The 22,517-nt window shown below is 36.5% G+C and overlaps 3 protein-coding genes across 3 annotated transcripts; 1 reads left to right on the forward strand and 2 right to left on the reverse strand.

The window, feature by feature from the left end:
* Nucleotides 1-25: 25 nt before the first annotated feature.
* Nucleotides 26-14,445, reverse strand: LOC113505753 (KAT8 regulatory NSL complex subunit 1). Its single transcript, XM_026888559.1, has 12 exons — nucleotides 13,297-14,445; nucleotides 11,988-13,080; nucleotides 8,633-8,759; nucleotides 6,544-6,758; nucleotides 5,895-6,046; nucleotides 5,785-5,826; nucleotides 5,635-5,742; nucleotides 3,207-3,291; nucleotides 2,961-3,098; nucleotides 2,796-2,874; nucleotides 2,396-2,659; nucleotides 26-1,932 (listed from the first exon to the last, which is right to left on the reverse strand). Exons 2-12 carry the CDS (start codon nucleotides 12,851-12,853, stop codon nucleotides 1,675-1,677), a joined length of 2,334 nt encoding a protein of 777 aa, XP_026744360.1. The 5' UTR covers nucleotides 12,854-13,080; nucleotides 13,297-14,445; the 3' UTR covers nucleotides 26-1,674.
* Nucleotides 14,446-17,286: 2,841 nt separating this feature from the next.
* On the forward strand, nucleotides 17,287-19,957 carry LOC113505821 (nuclear pore complex protein Nup107). Its single transcript, XM_026888658.1, has one exon. It carries the CDS (start codon nucleotides 17,382-17,384, stop codon nucleotides 19,908-19,910), a length of 2,529 nt encoding a protein of 842 aa, XP_026744459.1. The 5' UTR covers nucleotides 17,287-17,381; the 3' UTR covers nucleotides 19,911-19,957.
* LOC113505826 (DDRGK domain-containing protein 1) lies at nucleotides 19,918-22,394 on the reverse strand. The gene is made up of 6 exons (XM_026888663.1): nucleotides 22,090-22,394; nucleotides 21,806-21,898; nucleotides 21,467-21,582; nucleotides 21,088-21,219; nucleotides 20,525-20,701; nucleotides 19,918-20,275 (listed from the first exon to the last, which is right to left on the reverse strand). Exons 1-6 carry the CDS (start codon nucleotides 22,184-22,186, stop codon nucleotides 20,015-20,017), a joined length of 876 nt encoding a protein of 291 aa, XP_026744464.1. The 5' UTR covers nucleotides 22,187-22,394; the 3' UTR covers nucleotides 19,918-20,014.
* Nucleotides 22,395-22,517: the final 123 nt, after the last annotated feature.

Consider the following 22,517-nt stretch of genomic DNA (forward strand, 5'->3'; position numbering starts at 1 on the left):
GTGTTTGAATAAAATAAAATCAATATACTGTTTAATTCTATATTTCTCAATTCACACTTTGGAATAGAGTCACCTTAAAAAAAACTTAAATCCTATAATTAATTACAAGAAGACTTTGGCTTCTCAAGAACATTGAAGAGACTTCATAAAAAATGTTACATTCACCTTCATGTACATAAATATTCACTCATACAGTCTTTATACACAGGTTTATGTGCATACTGATACACCAAGATAAATTACAATGGAACATATTATTATTTTCATTCTATATCAATCAAATTGTAGGGCTTCCACTTCAGTTGGTACACAAGTATGAATATAATATAATTACATAAACCAATATTCAGTCAATTTGAAGCCACAAGGAACACGTTATTTCTAATGCAAAGTGTAGAGTAACTTGAATGTATTATTTGATTCTCTTACTTTACAAATATAATATGCTGACTACAAAACCAATGGCAAGTCAAACAAAAATATGCCTTATTGATGCAAAACATAGGGTTTAATAATGGAACACGAATTTCAAGCTCTTAGAGAGATTCAAATAATTATTTTTATAGTCCAGTCTATTAGTTTCTAATCAGTGCCCTATCATTTTTAAAGTTAATATTTACAAGCGCTTTGCGGCAATTGGGCATAGGATATATATAAACAAGTAATCTAAGCTGACAGCTAAATTTAGCTATTATGTTAACTCATAGCAACCCTTCTCATTACAAGTTTCATTACACCATTTTATGCAACACTTTACGTTAAATTACATTTAACCACAAATTGTTTGAACTGAAGGGAATGTAAAGGTGACATTTTGTAAAAGAAAACTTCATCAAGAAATATTAATACACTACGTCTTTTTACAATATCATTAAAATATATAATAGAAAAGAATTGTGGTTACGAAAACAACTCAACATTAAACAGATTTCTAGTTTCTTTTCATTACCCTATCACGATAAACACAGTTGCAAGCTAGTGCAGTTTGCATATTGTTATTGTACAATGGGTGCTCTCACTACAGCACGTAACATTTGTAGTATGCATCTTAAATCAAAACATTTAATTGTATTTCTATACATTTTTACATGAATATTGTATCTAGTGGGCTAATCATACCTTTAAGATCATGTCAAAAATTGCAGCTTAAGTTTAACAAAGTAGAATTTCAAGTCTCATATTTAAATTACTTTTTAAACATTGATTGTCTTCTTTAAAATATAGACCTTACATTAATCAAAAACTAAAATTTTAATCACTTATTTTTTATACATACACACTTAGATAAGTCATTACACTGTGTATGAGCATTATACTTGGTCACTACCATATATGGACACTATTCAATCTGATATCAAGTTCAATTAATTCCAGTGTTTTGTAACTCACGACTCAATATTGCGTTAAGGGGAGATTGTCGCTATTATTGTTGATGTATAAATATTTGAAATGCTTTCTCACAGGCTATAAAAGTATGAACACAAAAATTTCGCGCTCAACTTAAAATAAATCGAAGACAAACACATAATAGCCTATACCAAATGAGACAGATAATTAAAACTACATTTATTTATTACGTAGGCGACGAGCCCGTTAAAGCTTTGCTCGGATATCCGTCAGAGCAGCCGTGACACAGATACAGCAGCCGCTCGGCGCGGGGGGAGGCGGGCGCGCTCACCTGAAGGAGGTCTTGCGGCGCTCGCTGCGCTCGGCGGTGGGGTCCCACTCCTTGTCGTCGGGGTCGTCGTTGTCGAAGGGCGCGGGCGAGGCGGGCGACAGCGAGCTGGGCAGCTCGCTCAGCGCGTCGCTGTGGGAGCTGGCGGGGGACGCGGCCGACTCGCGCCGCGCCGCCGGGCTCGCGCGCGCCGCCAGCATGGCCGCGTACGTGGCCTCCGCCAGCGGGAACTGCCGCGGCGTGTACGGTCTCACTGTCTGGAGTAACATTCACAGTTAACGTTAGACGAGCCGCAGAGTTAGTCAGCTAGGTAATGTTATGGGGATATGTGGATAAGGATATTATGAACCTGTTTTAGGATGTACGTACAATATAACTTGTGTATATATGTGCAGGATTAATAACTAGATACTTGCCATGTAAATGAATGAATTTTAAATAACATGAGGTTATTCAAATTTTACTGCATAAAGCTTAAGATTTTTTTCATATATACTTTACGCTCTTAACATTATTTATAAGAAAATACCTCAAAAATAGTTTATTACATAAATTATTGTTATTTGTCATGAAATAATGGAATAGAATATATTTATTTCCGTAAAATGTAGTGATAAACAGTATAATATTGTGAATGGATGATTGTTTAGGTTCAGGGCAGGGTAAGAGAAGGTTTCATGTGGCAGTCGTGTGGGCGGAAGGGGTGCAAGATATACTAGCCTCGTATAGCGGCGGCTCGTGTTCAGACGGCTCGGGCTGCGGCTCGGGCTCTGGCCGTGGCTCTGGGTCCCGCTGCAGTTCCGGCGACGGGTCTGGCGCGGGGCCGGGGCCGGGGCCGGGGCCGAGGCCGGGGCCGGGCGCGGGGCCGGGGCCGGGCGCGGGGCAGGGCCTGCGCGCGCGCTGCTTGCGCACGAACTTGTCCCTCTCGCGGGCCTCGGCGCGCGCGTGGCGGGACCGCACCGCCGCCTCCGATACGTCCTCGTCCTGACACACGACACACACGTTCACGTCTACTATACTATATCTATAATACCACTATGTTGTTAACTCTCAAAACTCATTGCTTGTATGCTTAATGAGGAAAGTTTTTATATTATAGCCATATTCAACATTGTCTTACCTCACTCTCGATAGAAACACGATTTGCTTTCATTACACCATTATTGAGTGACGTTTCTGGGACTTCAAGAACTCGCCACCTGTTAAAATATTGTCATAAAATTAATTAGTTACTTTTTCACGAATCTATTAAAATTATGAGACAAGATAAGCAAGCACAACTAACTTTGGTGTGATGATCTCTTTGTAGGTGAGTATCTGCGGGCGTGTGTTGGCGGCCACGCTCTGCGGGATCACGATGTTGTCAATGTCGTAGGACTGCCGCCGCCACGAGCGAGACTCCGTGCTCGAGCGGCCGCGCGACCTGCACCCACCACACACAATTAATATTGTAACAACATCTACGAAAATTGGTCTTAAAATAAAATAGTTTAAATATTTCTAATACTTATAAATAATTCATAAGATTTACCGTTCATGCCCAGAAGTAGAAGTCTCTTCGTCTCTTTCTCTATCTCTTATTTTTCTCGTTAGAGGCGGGCGACCTCTTTTCAGCCCTGAAATAAAGATTTTTAATTACAAATTGATCCTGGAAACTGCGAATACAGTTTACTGAACGGCCATCCAAATAACAACAATACAAACTGTGCGTTAAGTGCGGATAAAATATTTATTAAATACTAGCTGTTGCCCGCAACTTCGTCCGCGTGGTTGGAAGATAAAGTTATGATTTATACCTGTCCTGTTTTTTCCACACTTTCCATTGTATCTTAGCTCCTATTAGTTGCAGCGTGATGGTATATATCCTAAAACCTTCCTCGATTAATGGTCTATTCAATACAATAAGAAATTTTCAATTTGAACCAGTAGTTCCTGAGATTAGCGCGTTCAAACAAACAAACAAACTTCAGCTTTATATATTAGTATAGATAAAAGCAAAATTAATTACCGATATTATCAAAAACATGCATTTCGAAATTTCTTACGTAGTTATGAGCAAATAAACACAGTACCAGGAAGATGACCCCTGTTTTTTTTTGTTTGGTTAGGCGGGGGAATCCTCATGGACACCCTCGGGAAGTAAGTGGGTAGTGTCAGACTCTTACTGAATAAACCTGAACCGCCGTACAGCGTCCCTTTAAAGATGACCCCTAAGCAGCCTATAATAATTTACCTACCTAGTTCTGTAATCACTCTAGCCTTTCGTACATGGGGACGTCCGACTCTTTTAACAGTATTATAAATATACGGGGTGAGTCTAGCGACCCACCCGGCTTCGCACGGGAGCAGTACTAATATACGCCACAGAATTTCTTTGACGTTCTTATTTTTTGAGAAGGATTCATACCATCGCAGCATCGTAATAAAAAAACTTTGGAACAAAAGTTTGAAATTTGAATATTGAATACTTGTCGTATTTATTTTGATAAGGATTAGTACCATCTCAACAAAAACAGCTTTGCAAGGAAGTTTTGTTTTGGAATAAAATTATTAGCCCAAAAAACGGTTATGGTGAGTCAACCTTAAAAGATAGACATTATGCTGTTTGAGACTTTTTTGTAATCTTTTTATGGTGTACAATATTTTAGAACATTATTATGATGTAGCTTTTGAGGTAAAGTCAGCGTTTGCAATGAAAGTATGCGATGAAACTATTACAAAAAAAGTGGTTATTGTGAGCGAACCTTAAGAGATAGAGATATGCCTTCGAGGACTTTTTTGTAGATCTTTTTATGGTGTACAATATTGTAGAACATTATTTTGAAGTATCTCTTGCGGTTAAGCCAGCGTTTGCAATGAAAGCGTAAAAACTTACTATGTTTATACATTTGAAACCTCTAAAATTGACTATGTTCCTGTACGAACTTATGCATAGATTATACTTAAAAACCTTCCTCATGAATCACTTTAGCTATTAAAAAAAACCGCATCAGAATCCGTAGAGTAGTTTCAAAGCTTTAAGTAGTCAAGGGGAAATAGGGACAGAAAAAGCGGTTCTGTTTTGTAATATGTAATGAAGTATTTCTTGTTATTCACGGAATAACTCCATGGGAAAATACTACGTCTTTTTAAAGCACTGTGTCCTAACACAGATAACACATGCGGACTTGTTGAGAACTCTAAGATGTGATGGGAACTCTCATCTACCAGGGATCATTCACCCTCTCTTAATGAGGAGAACAGACGTGAAAAATCCAGGCTACTAGATTCCCCATATCTGTGAAAAATTATTAATCTATTTTACGAAAACATTTTCGCTAAAATATGTCACCTGCCTGTCTATGCAGGTGATGTAATTTTACCTATTAGTAGTCTCTAATAGGTAAAATTCACACATCAATCACACAACAATCGCAGATTTCAACTCTACTTTCGCGGCAAACCAGCATTAAATGAGGATAATTGTGTTTTTTATTATGCGAATTCTACAGAGACCGTTTGGCGCTGTTTCCGGTTTGATGGTTCACGGCTCTTTGTCCTGCATTGATTTGCTTTATTATAAAAAAAATATAAACCATTATGCACTCAAGGATTCAAGAGTTTGCAATCGTCTTTGCAGCATATTCAGGCATTCAGCGCCCTACGCAGTAGACAGAAGCGTTTCAGTGAAGGTAGCACGTTATGACGGGCGACGGCTATTCTCTCTCCTACGACGCCGTACGCGGCTGATAGAAGCAGAGCAAATTGGCAGACGAAAGATCATCGATAAATCTCTTTACTAATTTTAACAGAATTTGTTAACATCATAGCTTAAAGTTTTAAAGATAGGATGGATTTATTATGGCTTGACTGGTCGTTCAAAAATAACCGAGTACTGTGGAAGTCATCACGAAACCTTAAACAACAATAAAACCGCCGTGTTAAAGCTATTTGTGATAGGAATGTAGTAAAGCGCTCACGTGTAGGTGGATGTCGCTTGGCGGGCTTGGTGGAGTGGTGCGGGCGCGGGGCTTGGGGCGCGACGCGCGGCAGCGGGGGCGCGCGCGCCGGCTGCGGGCCCGGCGGGGGGCCCGGCCGGGGCCCGCGCGCCCCGCGCCCCGGGGCCCCGCCGCGCGCCGCCAGCGCCGCCACGTGCAGCGCGGGCGCCACGTCTGCAACACGGGGGACATGAGTACAGGCAGTGTGGCAGTGAGGCAGGGCCAGGCGGCGCGGCGCGTACCTCGCAGGTCGCTGAGCACGGGGTGGTAGGCGGGGTCGCGCGCGGCGCGGCGCTGCGCCCGCGACTGCGTGCTGAAGGGCGGCGCGGGCTGCGTGGGCTCCGCGCGACCCGTGCACACGGCGCAGCTCTCCACGCCCTGCTGGCAGCTGCATCTGCGGACACAACGGACATGACGTCGAGACAACTTGGGGACAAGCAAAAAGCGTACACGCCGTTGCCGGCAGTGTTAACACAGCTGCAGTGATAGTAGATTGTTTTTGTGAACATTCTTTACCCTGATATTGAAAGTGTATATAATCTACACTAATATCTAAAGCTGAAGACTTTGTTTGTTTGATCGCGCTTATCTCAGGAACTACTGGTTCAAATTGAAAAATCCTTACGTGTAATATATTATACGTATTATACATTGCTTATTAGAGTGGGTAGTTCGTCCTTCTTACTTCTTTTACCAATTCTATTATCCATAATCATATCATAACTATGTTCACAGATGTTTGGATAATATCTTATCAATAAAATATAAACAGAATTTATCAAATAACAAGTAAATCAAATAATGCATTCAAGCAATTTTTTGCCTTGACAAGTTTTCCTTCTTTAACTTGGATTATCTTCAGTGTGTTAATATTTACAAGAATTTACTAACCTAATATCTGACGGTCTAGCTGCCTTTTGCGTGGCGATGTGTAGATTATGCATTTGCAGTAACTTCCTCTTCTTGAAGGTTTCCCGACGCAGAGGCCGCACTCGCGCGCACGTCTCCGTCGCCGGATCATCGCTGGACGGCTCCGAGCCCGGCAAGGAACCCACGTAGCCAACAGGTTCACCTTCAAATTCTACGGGACCTTTTGCTTCGCGGACCTGGAAACAATTATCAAAATATTTTTTACAAGCGCTTAATAATGGACAAATGGGTGGAGTAACGTAAAAGACCCGACAAACGTTGCCTTGCCATATTTTATTATTAGGCAGTTTCTGGAGTAGAATCATTTCGTACGAAATCCCGGAGGTAGTGGTTGCCACCACGATGTCGATTCTCAGACTTACGAAATATGCATTTAAAATTTCATCAAAATCAGTCAAACCGTTTCGTAGGAATAGATACATTACGACACGAGAATTTTATACACATGAAATTAAACTAATGTTTATCTAGAAATTTATTTTTAAGATAATAGAAATGTTGAAATGACTGCACACGCAGATTATTACATTATAGTATCGAAACTATACTACCACTACGCATACTAAAACTTATAACTCTTTAAAACAGAGGAACTTAAAAAATCATCCTTAATCCTGAATACGATGTTACGCCTGTCATTATAAGCATTAAACGCTTGTTGGGACAACAACAAACTACATATAAAAACGTCCGCGGGGGAAATGTCTAGCTTTTAAGGTTTACTTGATAACTTTTAAAACAACGATTATTTTTAGACGGTTTTAATCTTTTTCTAAATCTTTTAATTTTGAATAAAGTTGTCTTTTTCTTAATTTAATTTCAGTGAACAACTTTGGAAATACCACAAATTAATCTATTATTTTCGTTGCGTGACAAATATATTCTTTTAAAAACCTTCGATTATAATAACAGAAATTGCCGCGGACGAAGTCGCGGGCAGCATCTAGTCCTACTATAAAAACATCACTTCACGGCCTTGAGTTTACTCTACCCAGGCATGTACCTGAACATAACATGTTAGAACTTGTTACTCACTGTCACCTGACCCTGTGATTGTTTGTAATTAACATTATGTAGGCCCTATTAGTCATCCGCCTATAGATTAGATGCAACCTATATAGTGTTTTGTTTACATAATGCACTAAGTTACATTTATTACATATTTGACACGTATTTCATTTCTTTTACTTAAAAATATTAACAAATCTTGGCGTCTTTTTTTTATGTTCACCACTTTATAAGTTACCTTAACAAATGTGTAGGTAAGTATTTCACGACATTAAAATTTTAATAACTTACTAGACATATTGATAACTTTATCCGTATTCAGTTAACAGCTTGTTTTACTAATACAATTGTAATCAGTAGACAAACCACTAAGTAAGTAGTAACTAAGTAAAGCCTACGCCTACAATCATGAATAGAGTGGGCGTCAAATGAGATACAGATGAAACTTCGCGCCTATTTTAGTAGTGAGGCCAAAGGCCAGAAACAAAACGCGCTACGTCTTCCCGACAAGGCTTTATCTCCTGGAAGAATCATGCCGCGGCTTGTACTGTCATGTAAATATTTGCGTGATTTAACGAATGATGATAAGAGGTCAAGGTCTAGGTATATGCCATGAATCATAAAACTTTATACAGTTTGGGACTTATCTACAAATAGCATATTATTATGTATAAAGTCATTGACCTGCAGGCAAAATGTGATTAGACAAAGCCACTCTTTGTTAATTGTAATATATGTATCACAAACATTAAACATTGCCCATTTTATATGCAAATGACATGTAAGCAATAGACTTTGATCTCCTATGAGGATTACTATTTATTAGGATTTTTAGTTTAGATAAGGGCAGAAAAACACAAAGTTAATGCACATAATTTTATGTTTACAAATTATGGTTTGTTCACCAGATACCACAACCTGAGCAGAAGGTAAAAATATTTTTACTAGTATAGGTAGCATGTTAATGTCACTTCAAAGATTTGAGAACAACTTTCAATATTATAAGGACAGAAAAATAATAAGAATCTCATTAATATCTTACCTGTTGGTGTAGCTCACTGTGCTGCCTGATCTTATACTCCAACTCTTGCACTTGAGCCTGCAACCAACACCAACGAGATGCGATGGACGCGCGCGCTCTCTGCCACGTCCAGAGAGCACGCTTTTCACTGTAACAATTAAAAATGATGCAATTATAATGGGAATATCACTTAAATTGTCAACATACAGCTACAAGTGTGATGATCAATGTTTGGAACAGGTTTGTGTTATGTTATAATATTAAATTAAAAATTAAATTAAAAAAAAATTGCCCATCTTCAAAAATAAAGGGGATGTTCAAGATTGCAACAACTATAGGGGGATAAAGCTCATGTCACATACTATGAAAGTATGGGAAAAGGTGTTAGAGAAAAGATTGAGAGAAGAGAGTGAGATTACTGAAAACCAGTTTGGTTTCATGCCAGGTCGAGGGACAATGGATGCCATCTTTGCACTTCGTCAACTGTGCGAGAAGTACAGACGTGTGCACAAGAACTTGCACATGGTATTCATTGACCTCGAGAAAGCTTATGATAGGGTGCCTCGTGAAGTGTTATGGTGGGCTATGAAAGAGAAAGGTGTGCCTGGAAAGTATGTGGAGTTAATTCGTGCTATGTACAGGCAATCTTGTACATACGTCCGATCGTCTGCTGGCAACTCCGACCAGTTCAGTGTGGCAGTGGGCTTGCACCAAGGGTCGGCATTAAGCCCTTACCTCTTCCTGCTGATTATGGATGCCCTTACGGCAGACATACAGGAAGAGGCACCCTGGTGCATGCTGTTTGCCGATGACATTGTTCTGGTTGGGGAAAATGGACCCGAGATCCAGAGCAGATTGGAGGTGTGGCAACAGAAGCTGGAGAGTGTGGGCTTGAAAATCAGCAGAACAAAGACAGAATACATGTTCTGCGATTTCGGCGGTCTCTCCAGTCCTGAAGCTATAAAGCTTGATGGTGTGCGCCTTCCAGTCTGCTCCGACTTCCGGTATCTTGGTTCATTCATTCAGAGCGATGGCGAAATAGATCGGGCGGTTAAGCACCGAATTAACGCAGGATGGATGAAATGGCGGCAGGTAACGGGAACGATTTGTGACCCCCACATTCCCCTTAAATTTAAGGGGAAGATCTATAAGAGCATTGTCAGACCTGCTGTCTTGTATGGATCAGAGTGCTGGGCGACAAAAGGGATGAATGAAAGACAATTGCATGGAGCAGAGATGAGAATGTTAAGAGGAATGTGTGGTGTTACGAGAGCGGATAGAGTAAGAAATGAGTATATAAGGGGAAGTTTGAAAGTGGCACCGGTTACAGAGAAACTACGTGGTAACCGGCTGTCATGGTATGGGCATGTTATGCGGAGGAATGAAAATCATGTGGTAAGGAAAGCGTTAAGCATGGATGTGGATGGATATAGGGGAAGAGGACGACCAAAGAAACGATGGATGGATTGTGTGAAAGACGATATGGCTGTAAAGTGTGTTTCTTGTGAGATGACGGCCGATAGGAAGGTATGGAAGAAGATGACATGTTGCGCCGACCCCAAATAAAATAATTGGGATAAGGGCAGGGGAATGATGATTAAATTAAAGACAGTAACTATATTAGGCTGATTTGAAGCCAGTTAATGAAATGCCAGGCAAAACCAAGGCTAGGAGCATGCAATAACCAACACCAATCTAATAAAACTTAACAAGCATGAGTGGTTAGGAGAGGGCAATTTGCTACAGCTACTATCAAGAAATCTAGGCTGGGATTGATCATATAAACAGAATTTATAACTCTGTTTTTTATGAAACAACTGTAAATTAATAAGAATATTGCTTTCTTTTCGGCAAAGTTAAAATACATTGGCAAAAGCATCTAAATTGAAATTCATCAACTATTTATATTAAGTATTCATATCAATATTTTTGTCATTTTTTATAAATTAAGGGCCATATCTTATTCAATTCTGCTTATTTAGAACTTATGAAACGGTTACATTATCAAAAATGAAAGATTATTAAAACTTTTTCCTTCTTAATAATATTGATTTTAAGAAACCCACACTTTTTCACAACAATTAATTATATTATGAATTCTCTGCAATAAATTATTTTATTTATTATAGGTACACAATTATTGGATAATTTTAGATTGAAATACCTTTTTACTTTCAGGTTCCAATCCAATAATCTCATTTTTTTAGTCATACATTAAAGCAATGGGCAAAAACCACATTAAGATAGCATAAACCCAGCTTTATTAATAAAAAAAAAATCCCCTTTTATGTTATTAAACTTTTTACGAATTATTTAGCAGTAAGGAGGTTGTATGCTAAAAGGTTGAATGTACAAGGTCTCCTCAAACTTTTGTTGACATCTTAATAATATAGTAAATACCAACATTCCACACAAATACAAATTTAGGTATTCATATTAGTTATTCCTATACAACACGCATAATGAAGTAAATGTTACTTTCTTTATTTAAAGGGTTTATTTGGTTTATTTACATGCCAATTCGAAGAACTAACTATAAAAATGGTAATCTAATATATTTAGCCTTATTGTTTCCTCTTAGTATCTGGTGTTTGATAACATATATTATGGTTATGTTGTTGTGTTTGCTTTGTGTTTTAATATTTTAACATATAATTTAACCTAGATTTGTTTTAGTGTTATTTGGAATCATATATAATTAATTGGACATGAAGCAGACATTTCAAACTTAACATTCCTTTACTATACTATTATTTATGAATGGCACATCAATATTGTATTCCAGATATTTAGATAAATTAATCACTGATCTGACCTAGTTTATTCATCCCTTATATCCAAAATTGAAATTAAATATTTTTTAAAAGACTAATGTACTAAGTATTCAACATGATGCAATATCTAAGAAACTTGTGAAAGTGAAAACAGCTGTAAATACATTTCATGAACCTTTATAAATGAGTTAAATGAACCTTACATTATGCAATCTAATGTTTGATAAGGTTTACTAAACATAAATTGAATAATAATCAGGACAAGATTTCATATAACCAAACATATGTAAATATCCAATTAAGATCAGCAGTTTTCTTTCATTGTTATCAAAAACAGATCATAGGCAGTTGTAGTAGATACAGAAGATATGAGAAGTGTCACTTAAGCAATAAACCCCACATCCTGTTAGTCTGCACATTCAATTGATATTCATAATATAAATCCCTATACATACATCTCTTAATCATTATGGAAACACAATTATTCGTAATATCCCCAGCACAAATATGCAATATCTTGCCTTTCAAACTAGATGTTTTACCTTTTATAGCTTATTTACAAATTTAAGGTAAATGAGATAGGAAGTTAAAAGTGCACTCACATTGGCATCTGCAGTTGTTGTGTGTTGTTGTATGGGACAGCCTCATCATTGCTCTCGGCTCCTGAAGATGAGGCTGTGGCATCAGAGTCCAGCTCATGTTTCACCACTGACAGGTGTGAGCGCAGCGCACCTGCTGTGTCCTCCAAGCCTGCCAGAGTTCCAGAAGGTATGCCAATGCTTGCTGATCTTGATGCATCGCCTTTAGAAGTACCAGGGTTATAGTACTTAGGACCCACCACTGTTTTAGATGCTGCACTAGCCTGTAGAGTGGCAGTTGTTTCCACAGTCTTTAAAAATGTTTTTAAGCCAACTGGTCTACCTCCACCATCCTTACGGGCAGCCCGTGTACATTTGTCAAATACTTGAGTGGCTTCCTCAGATACCCTTTTTCCAATGGCACGAGCCTGCAGTATCCTTAACCTCCTATGTAAGAATAAACATCGCTTTTCTAAGCGCACTTGAACAGACTTTATTTTATCTTCAACAACATCACCTTCTGAATCAGCAGGTTCTGTTAAGTCAAATCCAGAAAGTGGAAAAATGGCATCAGTTTCACCAGTGGACAGAGCATCCCCAGTTGATAGAACATCACCACCAGTTTCTAGTGTTTTGATAGCTTGGAGCAAATCACCTTGAACTAGATCACTGTTGCCCAAGTCTTCTAGAATCTGCTCCATCTCCTGGGAATCCTTAGCAAGGCTAGGCTGGTTCTGCAGGCCCATATCGTCTTCCTCCATGTGTGGTGCAAGGTTATCGACAGACGCAAGCGCCCGTCTTCGGTAGGTCAGGGGCTTGTCCGCGTCTTCGAGCGCGTTAGAGTCGTGGATGAGCGACTCTCTTGGTGCTATAGACAATGCCGGGGCCATGACCCGCACTTCGCCCGCCGCGGACGCTGGCGCTCGCCGCGTCAGGGCGGGCTTCTCCCACAGTTCATTCTGACCTTATGTAACACTAATATGAAGTTCACAACACTGGCACTCCACTTAATTTCACAGAACCACAATTCATAGCCACCATTCTTCGCACATCAGTCTCCTGCCGGTTCCATGGCAAGCCGAAAAGAACGGCGGGGCAGCAGCGATTCGCCGCGCTTCTGAAAACAACGTTTATAAGGGTTATGAACCGGTTTTTTTTCTATTTCAAGTACACATTGACATTATAGACAAATTTATTTCTTGGTACGTGAAATTTTCGATACACAACGCCGCATAATTCGAAATTTAACCCACGTGATAACGAAAAGAGTACGCTAGCGGTCGCAGTTGCTTGTTTCTATAAGATATGAAACAGGAAATGATAGGTACACTACCAAAACACTTTCGGCGCACACTAGTTTTGTAACGCAATGTGGATATCTGCGATGAACTCGTGTTTCACTAAATGCATAACATCAAAATAATGACAATGAAGATTTTTTTTAGTAATAATGGCGGAACCAGGCCAAAAAACACTAGAGAACTGGGTAGGTACTCATATCCAGTGACGAAACGTTTTGCCGCACACGACTAGCGTTCGCGTAGAGAGACTGGAGTAAAAGAGACAGCTAGCATGTCCATGGCTATGTACTTGCGCGGTAAAGTCAAATTAGAAGTCAGATAACATATAATTGCAATTATTTTAAGCCCATGAAAACTTGATGAAATTTAAATTTTCGGTCAAATTGTTGTTAATATTAATCATTATCAAAGGTGCCTTATTAATATAAAGGTATTTTAACGACTATTTTCTTTGCCGCCACGCTTTATCTCAACAAAAATCCTAACAAGATATTCTAGCACAAAAGCTTTTACGTAATACTCAATTAAATTGTGATATTCAATTAATTAAAAATCAATACAATACATAATCAAAGATAAGCAATTAGTGTCACAGAAATTTACAATGTTATTAAAAGTAGTGATAATGTTTCCGGCAGCAGACGAAAATCATTAGTTGCGTTCCAGGAACGACTTAAGTCATGTACGTTACATCATGAAATAACGTTCCGTACCTGTCTAAAAGAAGTACAAACCTTTTTTTTATTTATGGCAGGAAAACCGTCCGATACGTCGTCCAATATTTACTTTCATATTTAATATGTTCCATAACGTGTTTCAAACCTGAATAGCCTTTTTGATCAACACATCGGATTAAATAGTTAAATAAATGCTGACCCATTTTTCAATAATCGTTAATAGGAAAGGAACGTAAGTGCATATACAAGAGACTATGAGATGCGAAACAAATTTATAGACGCAATAAATTCAGAAAACGTTATGTCCTGGAAAACTTGTATAAATATGGTAAACTAACAATTTGTGGGCATTATTATATAAATATCTTTTTGCATAAAAACCTTTTTCTGATGTGTGAACCTAATAAATAAAGATTGAGTACATTTTCTTTGTTTATTAAGTGACTTGACGTTCTGTTTTACGAATCATTACTATTTTTGTTTTTAAATTACAGTAAATGATTTATAAATATTGTGGTACATGATCTAGCAAACATTGATATCAAGACAATTATTTACAAAATATAATTATTTTTAAATTGATTACATTAATTGTTTCCATGAAAAAATAATTTTGGTATGCTTACCTACCCATACACATTTTTGATTTACATTTAAATTATATCTTTCAAATGGTTGTTTAATGAAAATTATAACTCATTCAAAAATAATTTAAGTCGCATAATCTTAACCATAAAACTTCTTCAGTTGTTTCTATGCTCAGGACTTCCAGTCATAGAAATATTGTTATCTAAATATATAATTTTATATTTGAAGATATTTTTAAGAAATATTTACTGAATGCTTTCCTATTACTTAATATGTTAGAAATTAGAACTGCAAAGGAGCATTTTTTTGCAATTTTCCTTTTATAAAATTTTAGAGGACGGACTCACCATACAAATTATAATTAAAGAAAAAGAGCAAATGATTGGATGTGTAAGTTTCTTTTTAGCACTGTACCAGATCGTTAGGAATAGAGACATCATAACTATGCCTTAATTTGGTAGTCATTGGGAATATTTTTTTTAAACATTTTTATGAAATTAATCACAGCTACTGTAAATAACTACCTCAGTTTTCAGTGTCAAAGAAACAAAGTGTATATTGTTGCTGTATGTTTACTTATTAAAGAAAGCTTAAATAATAATGTATTTCAATCACATGATACATACACATGACTTGTAAAAAATAGATCTATTCATTTAAAATAAATCAAATTTCATGTTACATGTGTCTAAAAAGTTATTTATTACAATAAATCAATTGAATTTCTTACCTTTGAAACTGTGAACATTGTTGTATGTTGTACTTGCATATCATGGTACAGCAAGCAAAGTTTATGCACCCACATTTTAAACTGCTACTTTGACCTATAATTGAATGAAATAAATAAAAGTGTTTAGTCCATACAATTAAATACTGATAAATAAAATAATACCTCCTGATTCTAATGATATCAATGCTGACAGTTGGTTGACACAGAAGTTACGAAAAAATAATGTCACAAATGTCAATAACTTAAAAACAAAAATCTATTTCTGTACAAATGATAACATTGTACCCAATGTTATATTAATAATGCAAATATGTATTTCTGTTATACTTTTTCCAATATAGCAAGTCTCTCAAAGTTGATTTAGTGCATGCTGTAGCACTAGCATATTAATTGGAATATATCCAAAGAAATTCTATTTTTTTTTTCAATAAATTATTAGGCATACATATGCATAGTGCCATAGTTGCATTATTTCACTGTACACTAATACCTACTAGTGTTATGTACTGTTTAAGGAGATACATTCAAACATCCATTCCATTCCATTATTTTTGACAAACTAAATATCTATTAATATCTGTCTCAATACCTGTAAACTTGTTTTTTGTTAGTCAATACAGAATTTTATTAAAATTTTAAGAGTAAAATGTGTGACTCCGTAGTGAAGTATGTAACCGTTACCAAGTTCCTGTGTTGGAACACCAAGTATCTATATCAACTGATAAAATAATGATTGAACATCATATATTGTAAATGCTGATATTGGATCAAGATTCAATGGGGTTAATGATAAAAATATACAATTGTAAACTTCCACCAAGCCAATTAAGGTAAAATATTTCTATTATTGAAGACATTTACAGAATACTTTCCTCAGTTTCAAGAAATAAGGTAAAAAGAAGAGAGATAACTACTTGGGATACTGGTATCACAATGAGTAAGTACCTATAGGTTTATTTTAGCATAAAAAGCTTTTATTACCTGCATAATGCATATTACATTTTTAAGATGGTGATAACAATTTGTATTTTTAATATCTTTACCAATAAATTTAAGCAATTCTGATAATTCTACCTAGGGTAGTTGTCATAATTCTTGTCCAAGTATAAATTTTTATAAGTTTTGTTTCATATCCTATACAAAAGGATAAAGGCAACTTGGTTTTGGGTTATTTGATCCTTCAAAAACATAATTAACTTACCTTTTGAGATTAAGTAGACGAATTTAGTATCATTAGACAGCTACATCCCCTATCCATTCAATCCTTTCTAAATTTTTGTTTAAACAATTTAATTTTAGTATAAATATGACTGTCTTACTGTTAGGTACCTACTTCTTCATTTAATTAAGCATAAGTACTATCTGTTTACATTGATTGAATAACAAGAATAAAAGTAAATCGAAAATTAAGTTTATGTGAAACTATGGAAATAACTTGTGTGAGTACAGAACATAAGCATCTAAAAGTTAAATGTTGTAATTTATAATTAAATGAGTAGGTATCTAAACCTGTTGATTAGCAAAAAACATTAATTTTAATAAATTAAATTTAGGATTAAGTATTATGATATTTATTTATTCTTACCTTTGCACGCAACGACGTCTAGAGAGGGAATGAGAAGGAAAATTAGAAAAGTATAGATGAGTATTATCGAAAAGAAGTAAATTACTTTGCAGTACACTACAAGTGACAAAAATAATACGTGATAATACAAGTATTTAAACAGTTTTTGGGGAAATCTCTACCATGGTAATAATATTTTACAAGTTTAGTGGATTTCGGCACTTCGGCAAAGTGGAGAGAAAGAATCGTTCAAATACCTTCTCATAATATATTTTGAAATAAATAACAATTTAATGTCTCCCTTTGAGTTGGTTATTAAGTAACCATGATTATATTCATTATGTTCCACAAAGTTCTTGTTTTTATAGCTTTCACAAATAATTAGTATATTTTTAATGACTTTAAATTCGCCAAAAAGAAATTAAGGTTTAGTTTTGAACGTCCTCATTTGTGGCCTGTGATCAAATGTCACTTAAACTTTGTCGGTTGTCAAAGTTCGGCGCGCTTATGTTCGTTTGATGTGAATTTATAAAGTTTATACCATTTATTCAGTATAAAATGGCTAAAAATTTTGATAGAAGTCTCCAGTTAAATTCCACGCAGTTCACACCTTTGAAAAATAAAAGAAATCGCCAGTTATTGGCAAGAGAAGATACGTTAAACATTTCGCCGATACTAAACGACACATCTATATTTAAAAATCTAAACGATACGAGTTTACGGCAAGTTTTAGAAGAATCTTCAATCGTAATAAATCCTGGGGTTTCAACTGAAGGCTTAAGCGAAGCATTTTTTGAAATTATTCAAACAAGCCGTCCGAGCGATGTGTTAGACACATTAGCGAGGTTAGCCCAAGTGTGTTGTGACTCGCTTGAATTAGTCGAACCCTGGAATAGATACAATGCACAAAACTACTGGTTGGCCGAAGAGGCAAATACATGGAAACTTCTCCATTGTTTGTATGCTGACTCCATTACTGAACATCCAGAGTCTTTAGACAGCTTAATTACTGATACTACACTATCACAGCAGACATTAGTTGATGCTTTATTCAGAAGCGACTCTGAATTGAGACTTTTGCAGTTGTTGGTAGACTGGTTGGAGGCTACTGCAGCATATCAAGAGGAAGCCACAAAGACCTCAGCTCCAATTATTAGTAACAACATACACTGGGGAAACACTTTACATCAACTACTTATTGGCACAAGTTTGTTTAATAAAGAAAAAAGCAAAGCTATGGTGACATGTATGGATCCAGATGCTCCAAGGCGTCAGAAGAAGATACTTCACTCTGATGATCAAAAGGATGATAATGATTTATGTAAAAGAATATTTACTGAAGTGAGGTGTGGGAAATTTAAGGATGCAGTATCCCTTTGCATTAATTCTGGGCAGGCCTGGCGAGGGGCTGTACTACAGGGCTGGATTTTGCTGCACTATTTACCACAAGAAGAAAATAATTCTGCAATAGAAATTTCAGGTAATCCATCAAGAGATTTATGGAAATGGTGTGCATTGGCATTGGCTAATAATACCACTGAAAATATTCATTATAGAGCTACAGTAGGAGTATTATGTGGTCACTTAGCAAGCACTCTTACCGCTTGCCAAGGTAGTTGGGAAGACTTGCTTTGGGCTCATTTACGTGTTCAAATTGAAGCCAGAGTTGACAAGTTTTTACATGAACATCATGCCACAGTTGATGCCAATACTACCCCTTCTGATGTTCTTGAACTACTGCAGTCTGAATTACAGGTTGAAGAAATGGCATTACAACAAATTTTTAGTGCTGTGAAAGCCCTAATGGATGGTAAAAAGGAGTCATTATATCAAACATGTCAGCACTATCTTATGCTTGGGCATGTTAGAGCCATCATGCAAGACTCTTTAGAGTGGATTGAAAACAGTGATGACAGATTTGTAAGATTTTTAGCACACTTAATTCTAATACTCAGACAAATGGGTAAAGATCCACAACATGATATTGGAGATCAAATATTGGAAAAATATGTCACTCAGCTTGTTGGTCAACTAATTGATGGTTCAGTAGAATGTCCTGAACTTATTGCATACTATACTTCTACTGTACCAGTTAACAGACAAATTTTATTGTATGCGGAACTGATGGATCATATCCATAAGAGTGAGTACAGGCAGGGAGTTGTGAAAGCAGGTCTCAATGCAGGTATAGATGTAGCAGCATCAGCCAGAGTTGCCATTAAAAAGGCTATCACAGATATTCAGCAAGGCTATGGCAATTTAGATTTAACATTTACTCAAACCACTGCTGTTGAAAAGGATAAAACTTTGATTCAGAAAGTGATATCATCCCTTGAGTGGTTGTCACTGATATCTAATCAACTTGAAGAAGCACTATGGCTCAGCAATGCAATGATCAGAACATTTATTTTTATTGGAAATACAGATGCAGCACTGGCATGTATCATGAATGTTAATAAAATGTTCCCAGAATTTTTAAACAAGATGACTGCGAACTCTGCAGAATTGAGAGAGCATTTGTGCTTAAAAGCATATTTGGAAGCTTTAGAAGGCTTTGCTACTTGGTACCGACACTTTATAAGTGGGCAGCCTAAGGATATAGAACCACTACCTTCTGATGCAACCTTTTCTGACAAAGTACACCATGAACAGAGGTGTGCCCAAGTTGAACAGCAAAAAGCTCGTTGGCTCAATGCCGTATCACATCAAGCTAGGCACACGAAAAATTTGTTATACAATGTGTTACTATTCCCTGGAGGATGGCTACAAGATGAAAGTGATAGCACCACCTCACACAAGTTTGATGACGATGAAAAGCAAGAGAGAACCAAGCAGTTGGAGACTTTGAGACGTCTCTGCATTCCTGAAGTTGTGATTTTAATTCTTAAAATATTGCAAAGTAACGAAGACATTGAAAATCATAAAGAAGCTGTTGAATTGAGTACTATTATTGCTGGAGAGAATAGATGTCTTTACAAAGTATTCACCAAAAGTAAGCTTATGGAAGTTTTGGATAGGATTAAGGAATCATCAATCTTATTGATAGAGAAAGGAAGGGATATGTTTGGATATGAAATAACTGAATAATTGCATGTATTTTTTGTCACTTAAAATAAATGTTTGTAATAATTAACTTTATTTTGTTTTAATAACAACATAAAAAATTGCTTGTGAGCATTGGTAGTTCATGACTAGGGTACAGTTACGGGATTAAGGTTGATAAGATCATTGCTAGATTCTGCTAAGTCGGTGATGGATACTCGGCCACGCTGTCTTATAAATTTGGCGACGTCTTCCAACTCTTTCTGTGAAATGTAGATGAATTTTCCCCTGTCGTCTATGACGCCGGTTAGTTCGCCCGAACCTTGTAAGTCTGTTATTCTATCAATAGCCGCCTGCGTCTTTAATTTGAAATGTGCAGCCAAATCTTCGAGAAGGACAACTTTCTGCGCCTGAAAATATTTTTTTATATTTTACTCAGGGAATAGGTATTGCTTCAGTCTGTAAATGCGATATCAACCGCGAGAATTTTCAACATCAGTAAAATATGTATGACTCCCGATATATATGCGTGAGTAAACCGTTGCATTATTTAATATTGAATCGATCTCACGATAGTTACTAAAGAAATTTTTTGATAGTTTTATACTAAATTGTATCAAAAGTGGATAGTAGGGCATAGAAAATAAAGAAATACTCACTTTGATGTAATCAATGAAGTCTTTCAGCATGTTCTCTTTGTCCTGTTCTTCATCCTCATCATAACCTTCACCTTCCACAGTGAAAGCGGCTTTCATAGCTTCATACTCCTCTTGTTCACGCTTCTTACGTTCTTCCTCGGCTTTGAGAGCAGCTTCCTCTTTTTGACGTTCCTCTTCCTAAAAGAAAACAGAGGATAAATTTCGATATTGGATTAGTATTTACTATGACGTAAAATTGAGCTTTGATATTTCTTACAATTTGAAAACTGCGTGTCAACTTGGATATCGAAATGAATCATTTTTACAAGTTAATGATGAAATAACTGAGAAGCAAACCAAAGGCATAAAGACTGGATAAACATTTCAATTTTAAAATACGCACTGTATACAGCCAGTGCAGACAACCTGGAAATCAGATTTCCTTACATTTTCCATCTCTGTTGGCTTTTATCTTTCAAAATAATATAAAGAGAAAAAAAGACTGGTGTAAAGCAGTTAACTCATGTAACCACCAGTAGCGCAGGTATACACTCTACCGTACAACTTATTCCTAAAACATTTACCTCTCTCTGTTCTTCAAGCTTCTTCCTCTCCTGTTCTAATTCCTCATCCTTCTGCTTTTTCACCTCTCGTAAGTGTTCCTCTGCTTCTCTGGCCTTTTTCTTTTCCATTTTTGCTTCTAGCTTAGCTCTTTTCTAAAATGTGAAATCAGTTTAGTTTTTTAGGCAATAATAATTTAAGATTGTTGTAATGGTAATATTGGTAATTAAAAATCTTATCTTCAGATGGTTCATTTTTCTAGTTATAAGTATGTTTTTGATTATTTGATTTCTTGATATAGTACCTAGATATCTACACTAATATTTTGTTTTATGCTTACAAATTATCCAGTTTGTCAATTTAATTAAATCTTAATGTCATAAACATTATGTGTTCTGGTACCTTGGCTCCCATTTTGTCTTCTAAATCCACTTTCACTGTCTCCCTGGGAGCATCTTCATCAGACTCATCCACGAAATCAGGTTCCTCCTCCACAGCCGCAGCTTGATGGCGAGCAGCTACAACAAAACAAACATCAATAAATAAGATTAGTGCATAGATTGAATTCCGAGAACCAACACTAGGACTTTGTGTCGTCACATATTCCAATAAGATTCCAACAGTAATACTTTAGTGCATCTCTATGTAAATTTTATTACTTGGAGAATTTATTGTGTCTCTACTAGACAAAACTGGCATTCAATATACTTTTTCTAGAAAGAAGGTATATAAATGAGTTACCATTAGCTCTCATCCTAGCCCTTTGATTCCGTACTGCCTGAACTCGTCCAGGACCTCCATCTCGCGGGGCTACAGCTCTAGGTCTCGCTCCAGCTGAAAAAGTCATATAAATATGTTTATTAAAAACAGTAGATACCTGTCAAAAACCCATAAAAAATTGTTGTTATAAAACAGCTGGTTTATAAGTTACCAATTCTAATAAAATAATGAGAAAATAAACAACTTATATCAAAATTCGGAACGCATATACAAATTAAAGGTCTAAAAGCACGAATAGTACTTACCATTTGGTTTTACTTGTGATCCAACTCTTAAAAATGCAAACGAAAGACAAACGATAACGATTGCACTAATTATAGCAGCAATAATAAATGGATCCATTTTTGTACGTACACTGAATAAGTTAACTAACCTTAAGCGGACTCAAAAGAGTCAATTTTATAAATGGTATCACAAATAAAAATGATGGTGTTTTACGACTACTAAGAATGTTTGTATCCTTTCCTTTTACAACGTAGAACTTCACTCAACTTCAGTGTAGTGGCTGTAGTACAAGTTCACATTGATGATTTTTGCTGAATTGAAACGTCATCTCAAAAATGTCAAAACGTTATGCACAAGATTACTAAATACTACAATTGAAAAATAAACTGAGGCTATTCATAATTGTGATTTTATTGCTACAACACTATAAATAACAAAAATAAATTAA

This window comes from Trichoplusia ni, chromosome 27, assembly GCF_003590095.1.
Source record: "Trichoplusia ni isolate ovarian cell line Hi5 chromosome 27, tn1, whole genome shotgun sequence".
NCBI lineage: Eukaryota > Metazoa > Arthropoda > Insecta > Lepidoptera > Noctuidae > Trichoplusia > Trichoplusia ni.

Excerpts from the sequence above, each read along its gene's own strand:
- LOC113505826 (XM_026888663.1), bottom strand. The coding sequence starts at position 22,186 with ATGGATCCATTTATTATTGCTGCTATAATTAGTGCAATCGTTATCGTT. Across the intron at positions 21,899-22,089 it reads ATCACAAGTAAAACCAAATG|CTGGAGCGAGACCTAGAGCT; the intron begins GTAAGTACTATT and ends TGACTTTTTCAG. Across the intron at positions 20,702-21,087 it reads AGCTTGAAGAACAGAGAGAG|GAAGAGGAACGTCAAAAAGA; the intron begins GTAAATGTTTTA and ends GTTTTCTTTTAG.
- LOC113505753 (XM_026888559.1), bottom strand. The coding sequence starts at position 12,853 with ATGGCCCCGGCATTGTCTATAGCACCAAGAGAGTCGCTCATCCACGAC. Across the intron at positions 5,827-5,894 it reads CGTGCTCAGCGACCTGCGAG|ACGTGGCGCCCGCGCTGCAC; the intron begins GTACGCGCCGCG and ends CCCGTGTTGCAG. Across the intron at positions 1,933-2,395 it reads ACGAGCCGCCGCTATACGAG|ACAGTGAGACCGTACACGCC; the intron begins GCTAGTATATCT and ends ATGTTACTCCAG.
- LOC113505821 (XM_026888658.1), top strand. The coding sequence starts at position 17,382 with ATGGCTAAAAATTTTGATAGAAGTCTCCAGTTAAATTCCACGCAGTTC.